Source organism: Acartia tonsa, chromosome 11, assembly GCF_053477335.1.
Source record: "Acartia tonsa isolate MP-2025a chromosome 11, ASM5347733v1, whole genome shotgun sequence".
NCBI classification, from domain to species: Eukaryota; Metazoa; Arthropoda; class Copepoda; order Calanoida; family Acartiidae; genus Acartia; species Acartia tonsa.
Window position 1 is genome coordinate 36589406 of NC_137270.1, and position 20370 is coordinate 36609775.

Sequence of the window (20370 nt, forward strand, 5' to 3'; positions counted from 1 at the left end):
CATTTCAGTAAGAAACCCTATTAAACACAAAACAAATAAACTGTATGAGATCATGCTCTATATTGACCCTCCATCTTTGGATGACCTTGATCAGAATATTTGTTTACTTGTTTCTCTCTCCCTTTCTTTTTTTGTAGGAAGAGTACTATTTTTAGTGAAGGATCCATGAAAAGTATTCAATTCATATGCAACTTCTAGTTTTGGTTTCCATGACATCATACAGAGAATACAAAGTTTTTCGACAAAAAGAAATTATTTTTGATGCTTCTTTCAGTTTAGGTTAAGTAAGTAAAAAGACCCTGCTGGGATAGTACTTCATTTGTAAATAGAACTGCACTTGCAATCATTACAAATAAGTCTTCATAAAAATAAGGGGTATGGGAGGTATCTGTAATCTAAAAGATTTGAGTGAAAGCACAAATGATGATATGACCTTCAATTTTGTTAAATAACAGCAATGATACTCTGTGTCCTGTAATTATGCAATTTATGCACAAATTAATGTTCATGTAAGAGTTATTGTTCGTTTGTCCGTTATGGATGTTGTCATCCTTGTTCCTTTAATATTTAAAGTATAATATAATTGGAATAGCCAGGATGATTTGGATCAGTTGCACTTGTAGGATGTAAGTGTAGAATACCCATGTTGAAAGTATCCCTTATTTGTAAGAAAGTAATGAGATGATTATCGGTTTTCAATACATTTACATTATTCTAGACATAAACATGGATTTAGGCACATTCCTAAGTAGTATAGGTTAATAGTTATTTACAGCGTGGATTCCATTCCGATTGATAACCGCTGGATAAGATGTTAAAAATCTGGATTTAGTCTTTTAATTTAAATTTTAATATCCGTGGAAAGCTGTCTATATACGATGCGATAATCTGTATTAAATTCTGCCTTCTGTAGCTAAACAAACAATGATGCGAATGACGAACTAGATAATTATCTTTTATTCACCTTTGCCTGATATTTAATCTAGGACGTTGATAGATAATCAAAAAAAAGTTTGTTAAAAAGATTAGATGGAAATACAAAACAAACCACTTTTTAAAAGTTACATAACTTAGCAAATAATAAATGTATGTTAATATACTACACAGTATAGCCTTATTTAAATGCTTGGATCTACTGCAGTTCACGGTAAAATATTGCTAGATAGATAATCAAAAAAAAAGTTTGTTAAAAAGATTAGATTTGTGTTGACACTCTTTTTTAAGATTTGTAAATGGAAATACAAGACAACCCATTTATTAAAAGTTATATGACTTAGAAAATACTTTGGAAATAATAAATGTATGTTAATCCTATTATAAAAAGTAGTAAGCGTTTTTTGTCTGTCCCGAAGGATCTCTCTAACCGCTGAACCAATATTGTTCTCCTTTACAGTGAAGCTTCTTACAGGTCCTGGGAAGGTTCTAAACTATTTTTGGGGAGGGTGTTTTCACCCCCCCCCCAAAAAAAAAACAAAAAATTTTTTTTTACTCTTGTGAACATAAATTTAAAATGGGATGATGTCGACTTTTCGCCCTACTACCTTAAGTGCCCCTAGAGGTTTCAGGGGAGTAGCCGCTAGTATACTACATAGTATAGCCTTATTTAAATGCTTTCTAGGGAGTTTAAACCATGTATGTAGAGCTCTCTTAACTACCACGTTACCAAAAATTTACAGCAATAAATATGTTCTTTAGTACCTAGTCGGTGGTTCTTTAAGAGTTTGAGTGAAATTACCATTTGCATTGAAGAACCTACTATTTTTTAAAACCTTTTATCTTTATAACAAATTCAAAATATAGTCAAATGTTTCGTTGAAGTCTAAATGCATATAATTAAGATAAACGCTAAAATAACCCTTGTTTTTCATTTCTTTTTTAAGCAGCGGAATGTCTGTTCGTCCCTGGTACCATGGGGAAATCCCATTTTCTCAGCTGCCATTGCAGAAAGCTATCTGATTTTTTTCATTTAAATTTCTATACCTGGTTTATACATTATTCTGTCGGTTATGTTTAGAAGATTTTCTTTCCATATTCTCTTTTCTTTGTTATGACATCTGAAATAACTCACTTTGTCCATTGCATTCGCTACTGATGGACATTTTCATCTTAGCTTTATTAAACATTTTTAAATATTAACCTTTTCGTGGATAATTCATAATCAAATTCTCATAAAATATACGTGGATGTAATAATAAGGGGAAAAATTTTCTTTAATTTAGCTTGCTAATAAGGATCTCGTTCATTGCTTGGTTCGTTCATCCAGTAGAAGGGCAGGGAGTAAAGGGGGAAATCTTTATTTCAGCCCGCTGTAAGTTTCACTTTATTAGAGAACACGAAAATCTGATGCAAAATCCTACTATTAATATAGCCATTGGCACTAGACTTTGATAAATAGGTTTTGGAAATGTGACAGAAAAGCTTCTGCAACGTATAAAACGACTGACAAAGTAAACTATAGGTGAACTTTCCTTACATAAAAATAAAGAACAAACTAAAATATGGTATTTTTATCTATTTTACATAAAAATCTTATATAATTTCTTTATGACAAGACAATTAGTTCCGCAATATTGGAAGTACCTAACTAAAACAATAAGAAGACATTGAAATATCTAAACAACAATGCCGTGAAAATCAAAGAAATGTAAAAATTTTGATTAAAAAAGGATTAATAAGACGGAAGAAAAAACTGAATTAGAACAGCATACTGGCACATACGCGCCATGATGGCACACATGTGCGCAAAAGTGGCACACTAAAGCAAATTTGGCACATGTGTGCAATGATGGCGTGCATGTGTAAGGCACAGTGGTACATTAAAGCACACACCTGCACATGTTAAAAATATGCATTTTGGCACATGTGCCAAAATGGCACACATGTGTGCTAAAGTGGCACACCGTGTTGGAAGATCCTGGCACAATCATGGACACTAATAACAACATCAACATAAAAAACTTTGGTTTGATTACTAGGCACCCCACACACTTAGCTGCGCGCGCCTTTTTTTCATCCAATTTAATTATTGATTGATTGCGAAACGATTGAAAATATTCCGCGGTATTCTCCCGCGCAAACGACGGGGGTGCCGCGCTGGGAGGAATTTTGTTATATACATATGTTGTTGTTAATGTGGGAATAATAACAATAATAATATTAATTAATTTTTTATAGAGTTACACTTTCTTCTTTTTTATGTATTATTATTTTGTAATTTAACTGAACACAATACTTGTTATCAATTGGGTTTCAATTATTATTATTTTATAGAATTAATTTGTTTTGCGCTACAAGTCTTTAGTGTTTTGTTTTAACAAGACAATTTTTTATAATAATTTCACTGGGTGTGGAGCCATGGAATTCTCTTGTTCTTGTGGTTTGTTCAGCTCAGAAGAAAATTGACGTCAGCCCAACTGTTACTGTTAAATTAATCTGAAAATAAAAAAGTAATTATAAATCTTGTTAAAAGTCAACAGATCTAAAGAAAACATATTACAACTTTGTTCATAAGTAGCAAATAAAAATGGATTTATTACTACTTGGATCTCACACCAGATAATCATGTACTCTAATAAAGTGAAACAAGTAGCGGTCTAAGATAACGATCTACCTCAATCCCCTCCCCTTCCTACTGGATAAACAAACTGATTAATAAATCACAGGGGAAATAGCAATCTAAATTGTTGACAATTTTTCCACTGTCATAATATCCACGTATATTTTTATATGCTAAGGGTAAGGGGTAGTGATCCTTACAATGTCTGGAGAAACCCCCTCCATCCCTCTATCTGTGAGGGAGGAAAAATTGAAATGCTCTGATGTTTAAAGTTAATTGGGGGAAATTGAAGCATTTCCTTCTTAATGCATTTTCATTTTATCAACAGCAAGAAAGGAATGGTTCTGTATGTAACTAGAACTAATAATTTTTCGCGTCGTTTACGCAGCTTTCTGCGGATATTAAAATGAACAACTATATGATTAAAAGCAGTTTTGTTAGACCCAAGTGGCCAAAGGCACCGGGCTAACAAAGCGTACATCAATTTTATGAATTCAAAAAAAATATTCAGTGGAAAATTGTCTGTCGTACGTTGCTTTACATGATTTTTTATTGTGGTTGAGAGCCGGTTCTAATCCAGCGAATATTAATCAGTATTGAAGCCAAATTGGAAAATAATTTCCAGAAGTAGAATAACAATAAATAAAATAAACTTTTAATCATAACATAATCTATAATCTTTGCGAAAGTAAAACAATAAGGTTAAAACTTAAATATTTTATAGGATGTTAAAGAATCCTAAATTGTTACAAAATGTATTTCTTCTTAATTATTTGCCTATTCCTCGACCCATGATTTTAATGTTATTTGATTTCAGTTTTATTTTACAGAGATTTTAAACTGGTGCAATTCTATAATTCTTTATTTCAAATATTTTAGATAATTACAAACATTAAATTTTTATTGAAAGAATCAACAGTTTTACAGTGAAGATACTCTTTAACTTTATTCCTAGCTTTTTTTGTTCTTCCTTTTATTTTATAATCTAGCTTTAGAAACAAATAAGAGTACAAATTGAAGAATTTTACAAATATAGATATTAAAAATCTATCAATAAAATGAATATTTCTTTTTCAACAAAAGAAAAAGAAACAAATTCATAAATATTAGACAAACCTTTCAAAATTTAATTTGAATTCAAGGAAGCTAGCAATATCAAAATCAAGAAATGTGTTCTTAAAGTTAGAAAAGGAAGAAAAAAAGGTTTTAAAGATGAAACAAAGGCACCTTACAAATAATTATAAACAAGACAAAATATGATTTTATCTGCTCAAATTTTGTACACAATATATGATTAAAATTAAAAATAATTATTATTTTTTATTAGATGTAAAATTGAAGTTTTTCTTAGGACAATTGGCATTTGTTTTTTACAACCCCAAAGTATGTAATCCTTGATAAAAATTTTGTGAATTGGGCAAAAGCAATTCCTTTGAAGTGTTTGTGAGTAGATGACCAACTTTTGTCAGAATTATTTTGTTCTTGTGAATTTTTATAATTTTCATTAAGTTTAAATATGCTAAGATCCTCAGAAAAGTTTTAAGAAGGATATTTCAAATGTAGATTATGATCAGATTACATTAAGATTATACAACATTAACTTATAAAAAACAATAAATGGTTAATATGAGATTGTTTACAGTAAAAGGTAGAGAGAGGTGTAGATTACATAAAACTGTAAGTTACACTGGTACCTCAAGTTGTATAACTAAATCTTAGGGTACTTCTATTTAACTTTGGTTGGTTGATTCTTAAATATTAGTGTTCAAACTTTTTAGTCATTAATTTTCAATCTATAGAAGGAGTAATTTTGTTTTATCATCATTGGGGATACATATCAATTCATTGTCCATTGTCTTATCTCTTAAGATTCCTGAAAACTAACCCATTGACGTACACAAAGTTATTTTCCATGAAAGGTCATGATTGTGTATGAATATTTGATTGTTACTCCATTCATATTCGATCAGATACTTTAGAGATTAAGGGCTTTGTAAATGGGGAAAAAAAATAAAAGCATATCCTTATATTAAAGTAACAGGATGTCTATGTGTTTCAGTCTGTGCAAAAGATCTTGCCAAAGCTAGATCTATTTGGTTCTCCTTTACAGTGAAGCTTGTTATTAGCATCTTTACAATTGCTATAAGTAATACAGGTTTCCAAAATTATTTTTATTTTCATCTACATTTCTTTATTTTCTGAATAGAAGAAAATATAATCAATTGATAGATATCTATCCCAAAAGGAAAATATTTGCGGCCTTTTAATTATGAACTTTAATATTTGATTTTTATAATTTCTATTAAATATATACAATTTTAGCAAATTAGTTTATGTTAAATTTTCAAATTTTTGAATAAGGAAAGTCTGCTAGAATTGTTATCATATAATCTTTTTGATTATTGTAAATGTATGTGGACAGAAGCAGGGATGTAAAGGGATAAGGCAATGGCCGATAAATAATGTTCATCCCCAGAAATACACAAAAATTAAAATTTCTATAGATTACAGATAGTGGTTGAAACGATTTGACAGTCAACTTAATCCATCAATCAAAAATTATTCAAGTCCCCAACATTGTTACACTAACGAGTAAGAAAACGTTATTATACAAATTTGGGGACTAGTGTAATAAACAGCCCAATGTCCCCTCCCTCCCTTTGGAGAGAAGTCAGATTTCATATATCAATAGAATAAATAAGTGGAGTGGGGAGAGACCAATACAAATATAAATACAACTACAAGGTGTCTTCTTAAACTTTATTTTGAAAAATTCGAAAGAAAAAAAATATTTGCTATTCCAAATAAGCCAATGAACGAACGCTACATTTATATAATGACAAAAAAAAACAATATAAGCAAGGTTTCATATTGATTGATAAATTGATTAAAGCTATTTTCTATAAAGGGAGAATCTTCCACTTTCCGAAATTAATTTTTATCTTGAATAGGCGAAGCATTTAGTAATAAAGTATATCATTATTTTTATGAAGATAATACAATATCAAAGGGTGTCAAGATATCTTTTTATTTCTACAATTTTGGGCGTGTGGCGGCTGTGGCCACCCTGAATGTATATTTGGTCTTTTTGTATTGTGTGGCAGTTGAATCAAAATATATTTAATATCCTGTTTAGGTTTATTCAATAAAGGAATATCAAGTTATCAACACTCAATTTATATAGATTACAGCTAAGAACCATCTTATAATATATATATTTTTAATAGTTTTTGTGGGTTTTTTGTCTGAAGTTTAAGATTTCAATTAACACTGATCAAGTTATCCATTTCAGCAAAGCTTCGCATAGGTCCCGGGATGGTTTTAGGCTATTTCAATTTTTTAATAAAGCCTTGAGGTGGTTTTAGGCTGTTTTCTGCTCATTTCCAAACCTTTTACCCATTAAAAGGGCTAGTGAACATACAAGCCAGACTTGCTTAATTACTATGCTCTGAAAATACACGTAATGACATTACGTCTTGACATATAAATATAAAATATAAATATAAATTTTATTATTTCTTTAGATAAAATATCGAGACATTTAATTTATTATTAATGGAAGATTTAATATTTCTGATTGTATATGTCATTTCAGAAGAAAAAAATTTGGGTAAATTGGTTTAATATTTTCATTTTAAGACTCTATATATTTTTTGACTAAAAAATTTACGCGCGAAGATTACTGTTCTCTGATTGGCTGAAGATTTAGGCATTCTAAAGTTCTGATTGGCTGGCGATAAAAACTTGCTGCCAATGATAGGCCGATATTTATACCTGTTGTCTTGAAACACAAAATAAGCATCACGATAGAGTACAAGATGTAAAAATATTAAAATATTACCTGTAAGTTAATTATTAATTTAAAGATCGGACTCTCCATATAGGGCTGTAGAGAATGACATGTAATCAAGGGCACCCTGAACGGCATCCATGCCTAAAACAATAGACGATTTAAGTAATGGACCTCAGTAGATTTATATTTTAATGACAAAAAACCTCAAAGGAAACTAAGGCAATTATATAAAAAAAGTGATAGTTATTTCTCGCATCGTATTATAAACGGCTCTCCGCGGATATAGAATGTACAATTATAAGATTAAAACTAGTTTTTTTAGCCCCGAGGTGCCGAAGGCACCGGCTAAAATATATTTCTCGTATTCATTCGAATCCGGTGGATAGGAACCGGTTCTCATCCATACGAAAAAACTATGTCTAGCATCGTATTATATCCAGCTTTCTACGAATATAGAAATGTACAATCATAAGATTAAAACCAGTTTATTTAGCCGGCGCCTTCGGCACCTCGGGGCTAAAAAAACTAGTTTTAATCTCATAATTGTACTTTCTATATCCGCGGAAAGCCGTTTATAATACGATGCGAGAAATAACTATTATAAATTATACATTTAGTCAAAATTAAGAACAGTTTGACTTAATTAGCGCATTTGACTAAACACCAACACACAACTTTACAGAAAATACGCGAAAAAATAACAAAATTTTTCCTAATTAACTGGCAAGATATTATACCTGTGTAAGCTTGCATTCTCTGTATGCAGTATTCAGCCTGGTCAGGGGGCAGCTCACGTCTCAACTCTTCGGGAAGGATATAAGGCTGAAATAAAAAAGTTAGTTATATAGATGGATATGTATATCATATTTTACAATATTTTTTTTGCATGATTAGAGATAATTCCTTTGAATATTATAAATAAATTGAAAGTAAGGGGGGGGAGGGGAGCGGGGGTTAGTCTGTTCCTAAACCCTGCGCGAGGCCCTAACACTGCAGGACCTATACCTGCGGTGATCCAACTACCCAGTAACAAATATAATCTAATCTGACCCAAAGTAATAAACAAACGAACGAAAATTACCCCCCTCCCCCACCTCCTTAATTTCAAAATTATTGTAGAGGGGGGGGGGGGGAGGCAGTACTCAATAGGCAATTTTAGAAAAAAAAGGCAACCCACCTTATCAGCAGCTAGAATTCTGAATGAATCGATGACTTGTTCAGCAGTGTCTACATCAGTGCTCTCTCTAAACAAATAGAATTCCGTTATAAAAAGTTGACATCTCTTTCAATATAAAAAAACGCGCCAAAAATACTGTGGTCTGATTGGTGGAGTATTTATGTACAAATCATCTCTGATTGGCTCATTACCATTGAAATCTACTCTAACCCATAAAAAAGTGACCCTTTTCTGAACAAATGTAGTGTTTTGGTATTTTATAGAATATTATGATGTTTTATTTTATTATTTAAGTAAGTAATAATTAAAATATAAAATTTTAATTGCAAAATCAAGTAAAATAAATTCCTTACTTTTTAAGGTATATAAAATAGATTCTTTCCTAATTAGATCTCTTTAATTAAAACTCTATTAAATATTTAATTAAAAACCAACTCAATAGATGTAAAAATAATATCTCCTCTTAATTGATTAAAAATAAAATTTTTTCTTATAAAATTGTGATATTTTGTAATTAACTTCATTTTATAAGCCTGATCAAATTTCATTTCAGTAAAAAAGGACATTATTTGAAAAAACTCCGTACAAATATTGAGAATAGCTATCTATCGCATCGTATTATAAACAGCTTTCCGCGGATATAAAAATGTACAATTATAAAATTAAAATCAACGCCCCGAGATACCGACGGCACGGGATAAAAAACTGGTATTACTTTTATGATTGTACATTTTCATATTCGTAGAAAACTGGATATAATGTGATGTTATACATAATTTTTCAGTATGGCTTAGAACCAGTTCTAATCCACCGGATATTAATCGGTTTCAAAGCACAATAGCACAACCAGTACCTGGTCATGAAGTCCAAGAAGCAGTCGAACTGAACATATCCAGAGGCGTTGGGGTCAACAATGGTCAAGATTCTCTGGAAGTCAATTTCTCCTTGCTTATCCTGTACAGAAAATTATCTTTTAAAAAACCCATGTTCAGATAATAAGAATCATGTATAAATAAGTAGGTGTATAAAGTATATCTCAAATACGCAAGTCCATCCTTTAATGATTAGTAATGCTTTTTTAGTCCTAAGCTAAAGATTAAGATGGTTCAAATGAAATACACTTTTCTGGGAAGCTTAATTGCCTTGGAGTGGTTTTAGGACATTTTCCTGAGCTCTACCGCCCTCCTCTAGCGGCTAGGGAGTGAAGTAACAATAATACGCAACTAATTGAGCTATCCTTTGAAGGAAAGCTACATTAAGGTCCCGGGATAGGTATAGGCTATTTTATTTTTAGGTATGATTCTTGGGATGGTTTTAGGCTATTTTAAGTTTGTTTACCTGTCCTACGCTGTATCCAAGTGAGATGAGACAATTCTTGAACTCCTCGGGGTTCAGTCTGCCCGTCCTAAAAAATAAAACATGAGTAATTGTACCTTGTTATCAAAGGAATCATTGTCCTAAAAATAATATGAATAGAATAATTATAAATCATACAGAAAATTGTTGTCAAAAAGTAAAAAATCTGCCTATTTAAAATGGACGTACGTACTTTTTTTTTGTAGAAAACGATTATAGAATTTCTACGCTTTCTAAATCGTACCTAACTGTTACAGGAATCATCATCCAGAATCAAGATTACATTTCTAGTGTCTAAAATGCTAACGAAAAGACGGACGGGCATACAGACCTACGCCTAATTATAGAAAGGCGTAACTTTTAAATAATACATGAATAATGTAAGACGATCTGTGAAATGGCATTGTACCTGCTCTTGTCGAAGTGGTTGAAGCTGGCTCTGAACTCGTTGAGCTGCTCCTGGGTGATGCCCTTGCTGTCACGGGTCAGGATCTGGTTCTCAACCTCGTTGATGGTTCTACAAGAGGCGCGCCAAATTTTAGCAATTTAAAAAAAAATCGATTTATTAGCTACTAGCGGCTACGCCCCTAGTTTGTTAAAGTATCTACGTTAAGTTATTGTTAAGTTGAAGTCTCTTGGGAGGGTGCACTATGTGCCCAGAATTCCAAAATAAAACAAAAACTCATAGTTCTGTTAATTTTGCTTCAAATTGGGTAAAATCTTTTGGGTTTGGTCACTAATTACCCCAAGTTTTGGTATCTTAAAAAAAACGGCGGCGGGATCGCCGCTTCCGCCGTTAACCGCCATTTTCCGCCGCAAAAAAAAACAATATTATCTCAAATGATTCCAAATTGCCTAATTCGGCGAGAAATGCAAAAAAAAAAATTTTGGCGGCGGCGGCTGAAAACGGCGGGAGCGGCGGGCCCGCCGCAGTTTTTTTTTAAAGATACCAAAAATTGGGGTGATTTAGTGACACCCTAAAACGATTTGGGTCCAATATCTTAAAAGCACAAGAGAAGCACTGAATTTAAGATATACCTTGATAAATGAGAATTTGAAAATGAAGTCCCCCCATGATTCCAAATTGCCTAATTCAGCGAGAAATACAATAAAAAAAATTTTGGTGGTGGCGGAAAACGGCCGTGAACGGCGGTTCTGCCGCAGTTTTTTTTAAAGATACCAAAACTAGAGTGATTGGTGACACAACCCAAAAGATTTTACCCAATTATTTCTAAAACTAAGGGAGTAGCGCCCAAAATAAAATTGCTGGTGTGTCGTGTTTCAAGTCACCACATTTACCCCCCCCCCCCTTAAATAAATTATCAATGAAATACTTATATATCAATTGATTTGTTTCAGGGAGGGAGGGGACAATGGGCTGTTTATTACACTAGTCCCCAAAGCTTTTTAATAACGTTTTATTATCCATTGGTTAAGCAACTTTAGGGGCTTTTACTGAATTTTAATTGTTTTTTTTTTTTCAAATGTTGAGTGTCCAAACGTTTAAACCACTAATTGTAATCTACAGAAGGGGTAATTTTGTGTATCATCGTTGGGTAAGTTCATCAATTTATCGGCCATTAACTTATCCCTTTAGATCCCTGGATTTGTTGACATTATTAACTATAAACAAGGAAACATGTTAATAACATTTTGTAAAATAATTTTCTATTTTTCTATAACCCATTTTACAGTACTTTTTCATTAAAAGATTTACCTGTTATTGCTGCGCTACTTAAGAGAACAAAACAATCCTTGTTTTAAAAAATAAAAGCAAATATATCACAAATCCCCCCAAAAGCACTGAAAACTTTAATCCAAAGGCCTTGCAATCAAAGGATTGATTGTCTGTAATAGGGCCTTTATCAGGAAGGAGGAGGACATTGGACACTAGTCCCCAAAGTTTTATAATAAAATTTTCTTGTTTGTTTATTAAGTTGAGTGTCATAACTTTTCAACCAATAATTGTAATCTACAGAAGGGTAAGTTTGTGTATCATTATTGGTAATCATCAATTTATCTGCCATTCATTTATCCCTTTAGATCCCAAGGCCTTCATACATTTTTTAACAAATTTGCTTAAATCTTTTAGTTTCTTTACAAGTTTGCTTAACTCTTTTAATTCTTTAGGGCGTGCATAAGGGGTGGAATAGGTTTTAGTTTTATCAAATTGAAACATTTAGAATATTATTCATTTAATTTAAAAAGAATGGTAATTGATTAGAAGCAACAGTTTCGATTACATAGCTTAAATGAATATTCCTAGGCGTGTGCATGGGGGGCCTCCCCCACACTCCGGGGGTGGGAGGGGGGAGGATATCCTTTAAAGACTTTAAGCAATAAGAATAAGGGATTGTATCAAAAAATTGCATCAAGAACTATAAATATCACGATAAAATAATTTGTAAAAAAGTTATTTTAATTTGTCTTTTTTGTGTAAAAATTGTTATAAAATGGGTCCGACCGCTCCTACAAAAAAGCGGAAAAAAAAATTTCAGCTAACGAGGCCGCCAGTGAAACCAACGGGATTCATTCACTGAGTGCCTTGGTTAAACATGTGTAAAGGTCTGATATGCGGCATCGTTAGCTGAAAAAAGATCAAACTATTTAAAGTTGAGAGTATCATTACAAAATAGTATAATTCCTGATTCTTTAAGGGGGAATGCTTTGACATAAATTTTTTTATAAGTTTTATAAGTAAACGTATAAAAACTAATTTTAAATCGAATAGTATATTCAATAAGCTTTCAAAAAAGGTATAACATATTACTGTAGCTCAATTTTTGGTAGATTGACAATAATTTAAAGTTTGCATATAAAATGTAATTTCAATAGTCAGGCTTTTATTACAAAATCCTAAATATCTAGGTAGGCTACTTCTCGAAGCTGTAAAATGATAAGTAATTGATAATTTCAACTCTAGCTTTGGGAATCCTTCTCAAATATGACAAAGATTAACCTAAAACATTAAAATTGGTCAATATTCAAAAATGCATTTTTTGGAATCTTGGAGTTTTTGCATTGGCTGGGCACATAGTGGGGTGGTTGTACTCTCCCCAAAATAGTTATAAACCCTTCCCAGAACCCATGAGAATCTAACCTGTTAAGGAAAACCCGATCGGTTCAGCGGCAGACACACAGACAAACAAACAGACAAACATTCTGTTACTTTAGTATAAGGATAGTTTCTTAATCCAATCGTATTATTTAAAAACCAATAATGAAAATATTGCTTGATTGAAGTCAGAAGAGGCTGAGGTTTTGATTTTGGGCCACTTCGCGTAATACAAGAGACGTTAGAGTCAGCTGTATCCAACAAATAAATAATCTGAAATAACCAAATATTTTTTCTCAAATGAATCAGTTATTACTTATACCTATTCCTGCGATCAAGTATAATTAGAGAACGAAAATATGTTTGTAATTAAAAAAGTGAATCATCTAACATGCATTCAAACCATAATTGTACAATGACTAGGTTCATATTAAATCAAAAGTTTCCTATAATATGTTTGTTTTTAGAATCGTTCCCCTTGCACTTATATAAGTAGAGAATACTTTAGCTATGATTGATTTTCTTTCAAAGATTTATTGTAGATTTCCCATACACAATTTGATGCAAAAAAAAAACAGCGCAAACAAACGAATAAGTAAATCAACGAAAATTATATTTTTAAATAACGACAGAAAATGATAAAACGGATTTTCAGAGCATTTTATCGCTTAAAATCATATGAAAATGTTAAAATACACTTTTATTTAAATAAAATTTACCTAACTTGTTAATAATATATTTTTAAGGGGGTTTCCTAAATTTCCCCCTTTGTCATTATTTAAAGAAGCATATTTTTATGAAGGGGCTATGAAATCAAAAGGAAGAGAATTGAATATTTTTGCCTTGTTTAAATGAGGTTGACCGATTCCATCAACCCTGGTGTAGTATAATGCAAAGGATATGTTACAACACATTTTTAGGTCAATCGTCTTGCAAACAACAAAATATTTTCGGGAATAGTCCCTTACGTGGCAACGCCACTTAGGGGAGGAGTCGTAGTATTTTTAAAATGGCTTTTTATAGGTTTTTTAGGTTAGGTTAGATTATATTGGGTTAAGTGATTGCCCCACAGAAATACGAAGCTACTGTGAAAATACGAAGAATCGCCCCTTAAGGTGCGTTGCCACGAAAGGTACTATACCCATATTTTCTTATTAAACAGAAATTAATCTCTTCCCATAAGTATTTAGTATTGCTTGATTTTAATAATAGAGGATTTCATATACAAAATATTGTTTAAATTTTTTCAATAAAAAATTGAAAAACTATTAGGTACAAGTTGACCGTGTGCACCAAAGAAAAATATAGATAAATAGTAAGGTAGATAGGTAGTAGTTTCTACGTTATAAGATATTTAAGATAATATGTAGATTTTGTTAAAAAATTAGAAAATAAAAAAAGATTTTTTCTTGCAGCTTTTTCACCTACCTATCAAAATAAGCTTAGTGATTTATTAGTTTTTTGCATGCTATGCAATAAGAATATGCTGGAATTGCCCAAAAAAATCTCAAAAACTGCTATCTTTAACTAGCGAATGTAAGGAGGAAAATGAGTTTTTCAATTGAGAAACAAGTTTGAATAGTGGTAATTTTTCTGTGGTAGTGCATCTAATGCTTACATTGTCAAATGCTTTCATATTTGCTGAACCAGGAAAATTTTAATCAATATCCTAGTAGATTTTATACGACCCCTAAATCTCCGCCCCCCTCATTTTAATTTTTCAAAGTAGGAAGGAAGGAAAAGAATAATGTAGACAATTTATCGAATCCCCCCCCCCAAAAAAAATATAAGAAGGGAATAATTTTGCCATTTCTCAAACTCCTGTCCTTCAAAAATAATTTCAGGCTAATAATTTCATAGCAGACTCTTGTAAGTAATATTAGGTGGAAAGATCAATTTATAGTTCATAATCCTTATCAAAAGTAAATTAAAAAGTGTAAGCTAGGTCCTAGTTGAACTACTGATTGTACCGGTCCATTCCAATGAATATTAAGGTCAAAACACTTAAACCAATACAAAACATCGACGAAACCCTAAACATTTTGTGGGTACAAATTAAATCTTGTTGGAAAATGCTCAAATTTGTGCAAGAATCTGTTGTGGTTGAAAATGGAAAAAATAAAATGCCTTGAGTTTTGGGGAAATAGATAAATCTTCAGAAAAAAAGGAGCAATGATTGGTCTATTACAATTGTTAGTTGTGACTCAGTACAGTTTTATATAAAGTTATATCAGGCACGTGACAAACATAGAGTATGGGAATGGATATATTATTATTACTTGGATATTACACCATATTTACATGTTCTTTAATAAAGTGAAACATGCAGCGGGCTAAAATAACGATTTTCCCCTTCCATCCCTTTACACCATCCCCTCCCCTTATACTGGATGAACGAATTATCCAATACTCGAGTTCCATGTTAGCAAGCTAGTCATTTTCCTCCCTGTAATAATATCCGTGTATATTCTACATCTATACTGGGAATGCCATTGCGTATAAGAATGGCAAAATTCGTAACCCGGGTTCAATCTTCCTAGTTCAACAAATTATGATTAATTTTTAAACTTTTTAAAATGTTTTAAGTATTTTTGTGCATATTCGTGGTGGATAAGTGGTTGCATTTTATCAATTCTTCACTTACTTTCCTTCTATTTCATTTTTTTATCAATTTGATACAAAAATATAGGAAAATAGTGAAATGTGTTTTCTTAAATGTTAAAAAATCAAATCATTTGCCAAAATAGCTCTTTTTTTTACCAAATCATAGTCTCATAATCTAAACAGGGATCTAAAGGGATAAGACAATGGCCGATAAATTGTTGTACATCCCCAATGATGATAAAGATTAACTATTCCATCTGCATAAAAAAATTACTGGTTGAAACGTTTGTACACTCAACATAATTAATCAACCAATCAAAATCAAAGTCCTAAAAGTTGTTAAGTCAACGTTTAAGTAATCGTTAATATAAAACTTTGAGGACTAGTGTAATAAAAACAGCCCATTGTCACCTCTCTTTTTCAAAAAGTTGCGTATTGAATAAAATCTTGGAAAGAATCATCAATTTCTTATATGTAATTTTGATTATTTGCTAAAAGTTGCGTCCTGCCTGTTGACACTAGTGACCAGCTGTTCCCATCCGACTCTAAGAGTTTCCATGGTGTACTGGGTGTATCTGTTCTCAAATACGAAGCTCTCCTGAAAAGTTTAGAGATTTAGTAAAAATGGTTTTGTTTCAATAAAAAACTGGGAAAAAAAAAATAATGGGATTGAGAGAAAATCTATTTTGAATTTTAAAGTATTTTTTATTATTGGCTAGCAGAAAGGTTAGACGCAAATGGTATTTTCTCAGATATACCATACTTTCCTGTAAACCTATTAAAGTCTAAAGACAAATCAAAGTTTACCCCGACTTTACGCGGAAAGAATAAAAAATTTTCACCAATAAAGAAAAAGTTATTTTTTTTCTTATTAACCTCCTCCTATAGATTATTTAATGTTTTCTAGATACATCAATAAAGTTTTTTTTATCAAAATCCAATATTAATACATACTTTTTACAAACGAACGTGGTTATAAAACTTTGAGTACCAGTGAAATTTACAGTCTCATGACCCCCCCCCCCACTGCTTATTCATGACTATATCACATGAAAAATCTCCATTCTACAAAATAACAAAAGAATCCTGACCTGAATCTGTTGGTTAATTCTTTCAAGTTCCTCCAGATGGGGCTTGAACTGGTAGACAGCCTCCTCATACTCGCGCAATCTAGAAGATACATGGATGGTTAGATAGATAGATTGACTAATAGATTATTAGATAGATGAATATATATATAGACAGATTTATGGATATATGGATAGATAGATAAATAGAAAGACAGATATATGTATGAAATAATGTATTTATGGAATGGATGGATAAGTGAATCGATGGATGGATACATAGATAAACAAAATAAGACAAAATATAGAATTTTTCAGCAATAGCAATTAAACGTGAAGCACAAAAATATCTTGTGTAGTTTTGACTTTAAAGAGCATTTGATAATATATTTTCTCAAGTCCCAATCATAGATTTTCTCTTTGCTAAAAAACAGAGCTACTCTACACCATTAAGATGAATACCTGGTCAGCTGTTCTTCCAGAGATCCCTGCATACCCATACCAATAGCTGATAGATAGATAAAAAGATAGATGGATAGATTGATACCTGGTCAGCTGTTCTTCCAGAGATTTCTGCATACCCATACCAATAACTGATAGATAGATAAAGAGATAGACAGATAGATAGATACCTGGTCAGCTGTTCTTCCAGAGATCCCTGCATACCCATACCAATAGCTGATAGATAGATAAAGAGATAGACAGATAGATAGATACCTGGTCAGCTGTTCTTCCAGAGATCCCTGCATACCCATACCAATAGCTGCAACAGCGTCCATCTGTCTCTCAATCCATGGGCCAACCTTAACATAAGTACTTTTCATTGCATGACCTTTGTTTATAAGTCCTTATTTATGTGCCAAAACATTTTTAATTTCACTAGTTGCTTCACCCCTAGCTTCTTGGGAGCGCGGGGGGTGTCAGGAAAAAAGGCCAACCTAAGACATTTATAATAAAAAAACACATATGATTTTTACCAGATCTTTAGCTTCAGAAAAAAACACATTACTACTTTACATTTTAGGATAAACGTAATCTAGAAGTTTGTGAAAAAAAGCACGTTTCAAACCATGCTTTCTTTAAAAAAAACTTTACAACAAAAGTAGGCAAATAACTTAAATGTAAATTCGAACAGTTAAGCCTAAAACTTATTGTCTATTTCTTAAATTCTACAAAATTTAGAATATTTTACATATATATGTAAACTGCTGAAACTTTTTATTAGCTTTTCTATCCTGGTTTTTAAAGGTAGTAATAAAAAACCTAAATATGATTATATTTCTCAGATAATCAGAACCCTTATATTTCAAATATTAAAGTGATTTGAATGAAAAGATCTCAAGCATAATTAAATAGTTAAGTTTCTGCTTTTCAGAGAAGATTTGTTTTAAGGTTTGTTCTTTAGAGGTTGAGGCCCATATAAAAACTATCATTCTATACAATTTTTCAAAATAGGTGAATATCTAAACCAAAACCATAGCCGTAAAAAAGGCCCTACAAAGGCTTTTTGCAAAATATATTTCTCTCTTCTTTTTTAATGTTATACCAAGATATTTAAACATTACAACTCTATTCTAAAGCATCTAATATTACTGGGTTAAATTTAAATGTTATTGTTTAAATTTCCACTATGAAAAACTAAAATATTCTTTTGTCTTGCAGACTGTAATATATAGGGTAGAGAATTCTCTGTCTATTGTTTTTATGAAAAAAAAATATAAAATTCTGAAACTATTGAGAAAACAAAAGGTTTAAACTAAGATAAGGTTGATATCTTTTCTTGGGAGAGAGAGAGAGAATTGTTAGGAATAAGAATCCAATAAAAAGTATAATTGTTTAGATTTTCTCCTAAAGAAAATTACAAAATTACATTTTTGACATTCAACCATAGCTTAGGCGGAAATAACTTTTTAAAAAGGAAAAAGCACCTCTAAAATTTCATAAGTTTAAGATAAATGAATAAAAGTTTAATCTTTTTACTTTAGAATACTTATCTTCCATGAAAAAGAGGTAGACTAAGTTTATGTATATTTTTGTGAGTGTACCAACTCTATAATCTACTTTGTCATATGTCTCTTTTAAAATAATTATCTTAGATGACATTTTTAATTGCAAAACTTACAGATATTATTGTTAAGAAAAAGTCATTCTAAAATTACTATGCAGATAAAGTTATACTTTTCAGGAAAGCCTAGAATGGGACCTGGGATTGGTTGAGGCTAATAACCATGCCTCCCTTTCTTTAAAGATTTGGCGCAACTAATAGTGGATTTATACAATTTATTTACAATATTCCCTTTTCAAATATGATTCAAAACACAGGTATTACTAATATGCCCATTTGGATCATAATCATCCTTGTTTTATATCTTATTTCCTTTTCCTATATTGCTAAGCTAAAAAGTTTTCGCCTATATTTGTGAAAACTGCTTAGCATTTATTGCAGCAATAGAAATCGGGTAAAGGAAAAAGTTTAAAATATTTTTTTTTTAAGCTTTTCTATTAATAGGGTCTTTGCGTCCGGTTAGCTCTTTCCGTCAATTAATTCCTAATATCTATTTCAAACTCACGATGAGGATTCCTAGAACACCAGTAGCAACTCTATAGACGATGCTAGAAAGTACGTACGACTATTCAAAACATGCTGATTTTTAATATTTTTGGCATCTTTTTTTATATGACATAATTATCCTAGTTATCTAATTTTTGGAACAACAATTCCTAGGACAACAATTTATAACATTGTAAGCTAAGCCTTTCTATAATCAAGTCCTAAAAATTTAAGTACGCCATTAAAATTGTATTTACGCAATTTTATGTACTATATTGTTTATACTTCAAAACTAATATCCTGCTTATTAAGTTTTGACACTCTCAGTTTGGTTTAAGAGCTTCGATTTTATGTTAGCAAGTATTTTAAACAAATTGATTACCTGGTTTGATTTTTCGGCAAATTGTCTTCTAAGAGCCTCATTGTTCTGCTGTTTCTTCAGCTCATCCTAGAAAGTGTTTAAATATTAGAAACTTAAAATAAAACTAACAGGATGTCTTGTCTGTCTATATGTCGGTCTGTACCGATGGTTCTCGCTAACCGCTGAACCGATATGGTTCTCCTTTATAATGTATCTTATCATTGGTTCAGGGAAGGTTTGTGGGAAGGGTATCATCACCCTCCTAAGAGAATTCGACCTTAAAAGGACTCTCCACAGAAAAATCAACTTTTGAAAATCTAACCTGAAATTATTATTCTCTGTTCAATTTTAGGCATTTTTTGTTTTTGTGGCATCGCGATCGAAGCCCTTTGAAATTTTTTACCTCCTTTAAGTGAATCCTCCCGCCATTTAATTTGTGCTGCTTTAGTGATTTTTAGCTTCTATTTTTGCCGCCGTTGCCGCATACATCGCCCTTCTCCGCCGCTACTCCGCTGTACGTCGCTTTTTAATACATGCTCCCCTCTTCCTTGTTCAGAAATTAAATGGAGGCTGGGGGTGTTGTGTATAGCTACGTACGCAATGTATAGCGGAGTAGCGGCGGAGAAGGGCGATGAATGCGGCAACTGCGGCAAAAGATGGTTATATTTGGCGGAGGCGAACACAAAATGGAGGCGGCAGGATTGTCCAGTCAAGGAAGAGGATAAATCGTAGAGCGGCCGGTTGCAATGGAGCAAATGTTCTTTAGCGGCGAACACATATTGAGTGGAGGAAAGTGTAGTATATGTTGTTATAGCGGCAGTACAAATAGGCGGCGGACAAAATTTTCAAA

The 20370-nt window shown here is 31.8% G+C and overlaps 1 protein-coding gene across 7 annotated transcripts in view; it reads right to left on the reverse strand.

Moving 5' to 3' along the window:
* Nucleotides 1-2497: 2497 nt before the first annotated feature.
* The window catches only part of Actn (alpha actinin), a 164469-nt gene continuing 146596 nt past the window's right edge, over nt 2498-20370 (reverse strand). For all 7 annotated transcript variants that reach the window (XM_080176556.1, XM_080176554.1, XM_080176552.1 and 4 more), the window contains 11 exons: nt 19542-19607; nt 17326-17411; nt 16633-16711; nt 16051-16139; nt 10292-10399; nt 9865-9931; nt 9380-9480; nt 8527-8593; nt 8087-8171; nt 7398-7490; nt 2498-3432 (listed from right to left, as the gene is read on the reverse strand). In XM_080176556.1, the coding sequence (XP_080032682.1) occupies nt 7417-7490; nt 8087-8171; nt 8527-8593; nt 9380-9480; nt 9865-9931; nt 10292-10399; nt 16051-16139; nt 16633-16711; nt 17326-17411; nt 19542-19607 (822 nt within the window). In that variant the 3' untranslated portion in view covers nt 2498-3432; nt 7398-7416. The remainder of the gene's footprint in view (nt 3433-7397; nt 7491-8086; nt 8172-8526; nt 8594-9379; nt 9481-9864; nt 9932-10291; nt 10400-16050; nt 16140-16632; nt 16712-17325; nt 17412-19541; nt 19608-20370) is intronic.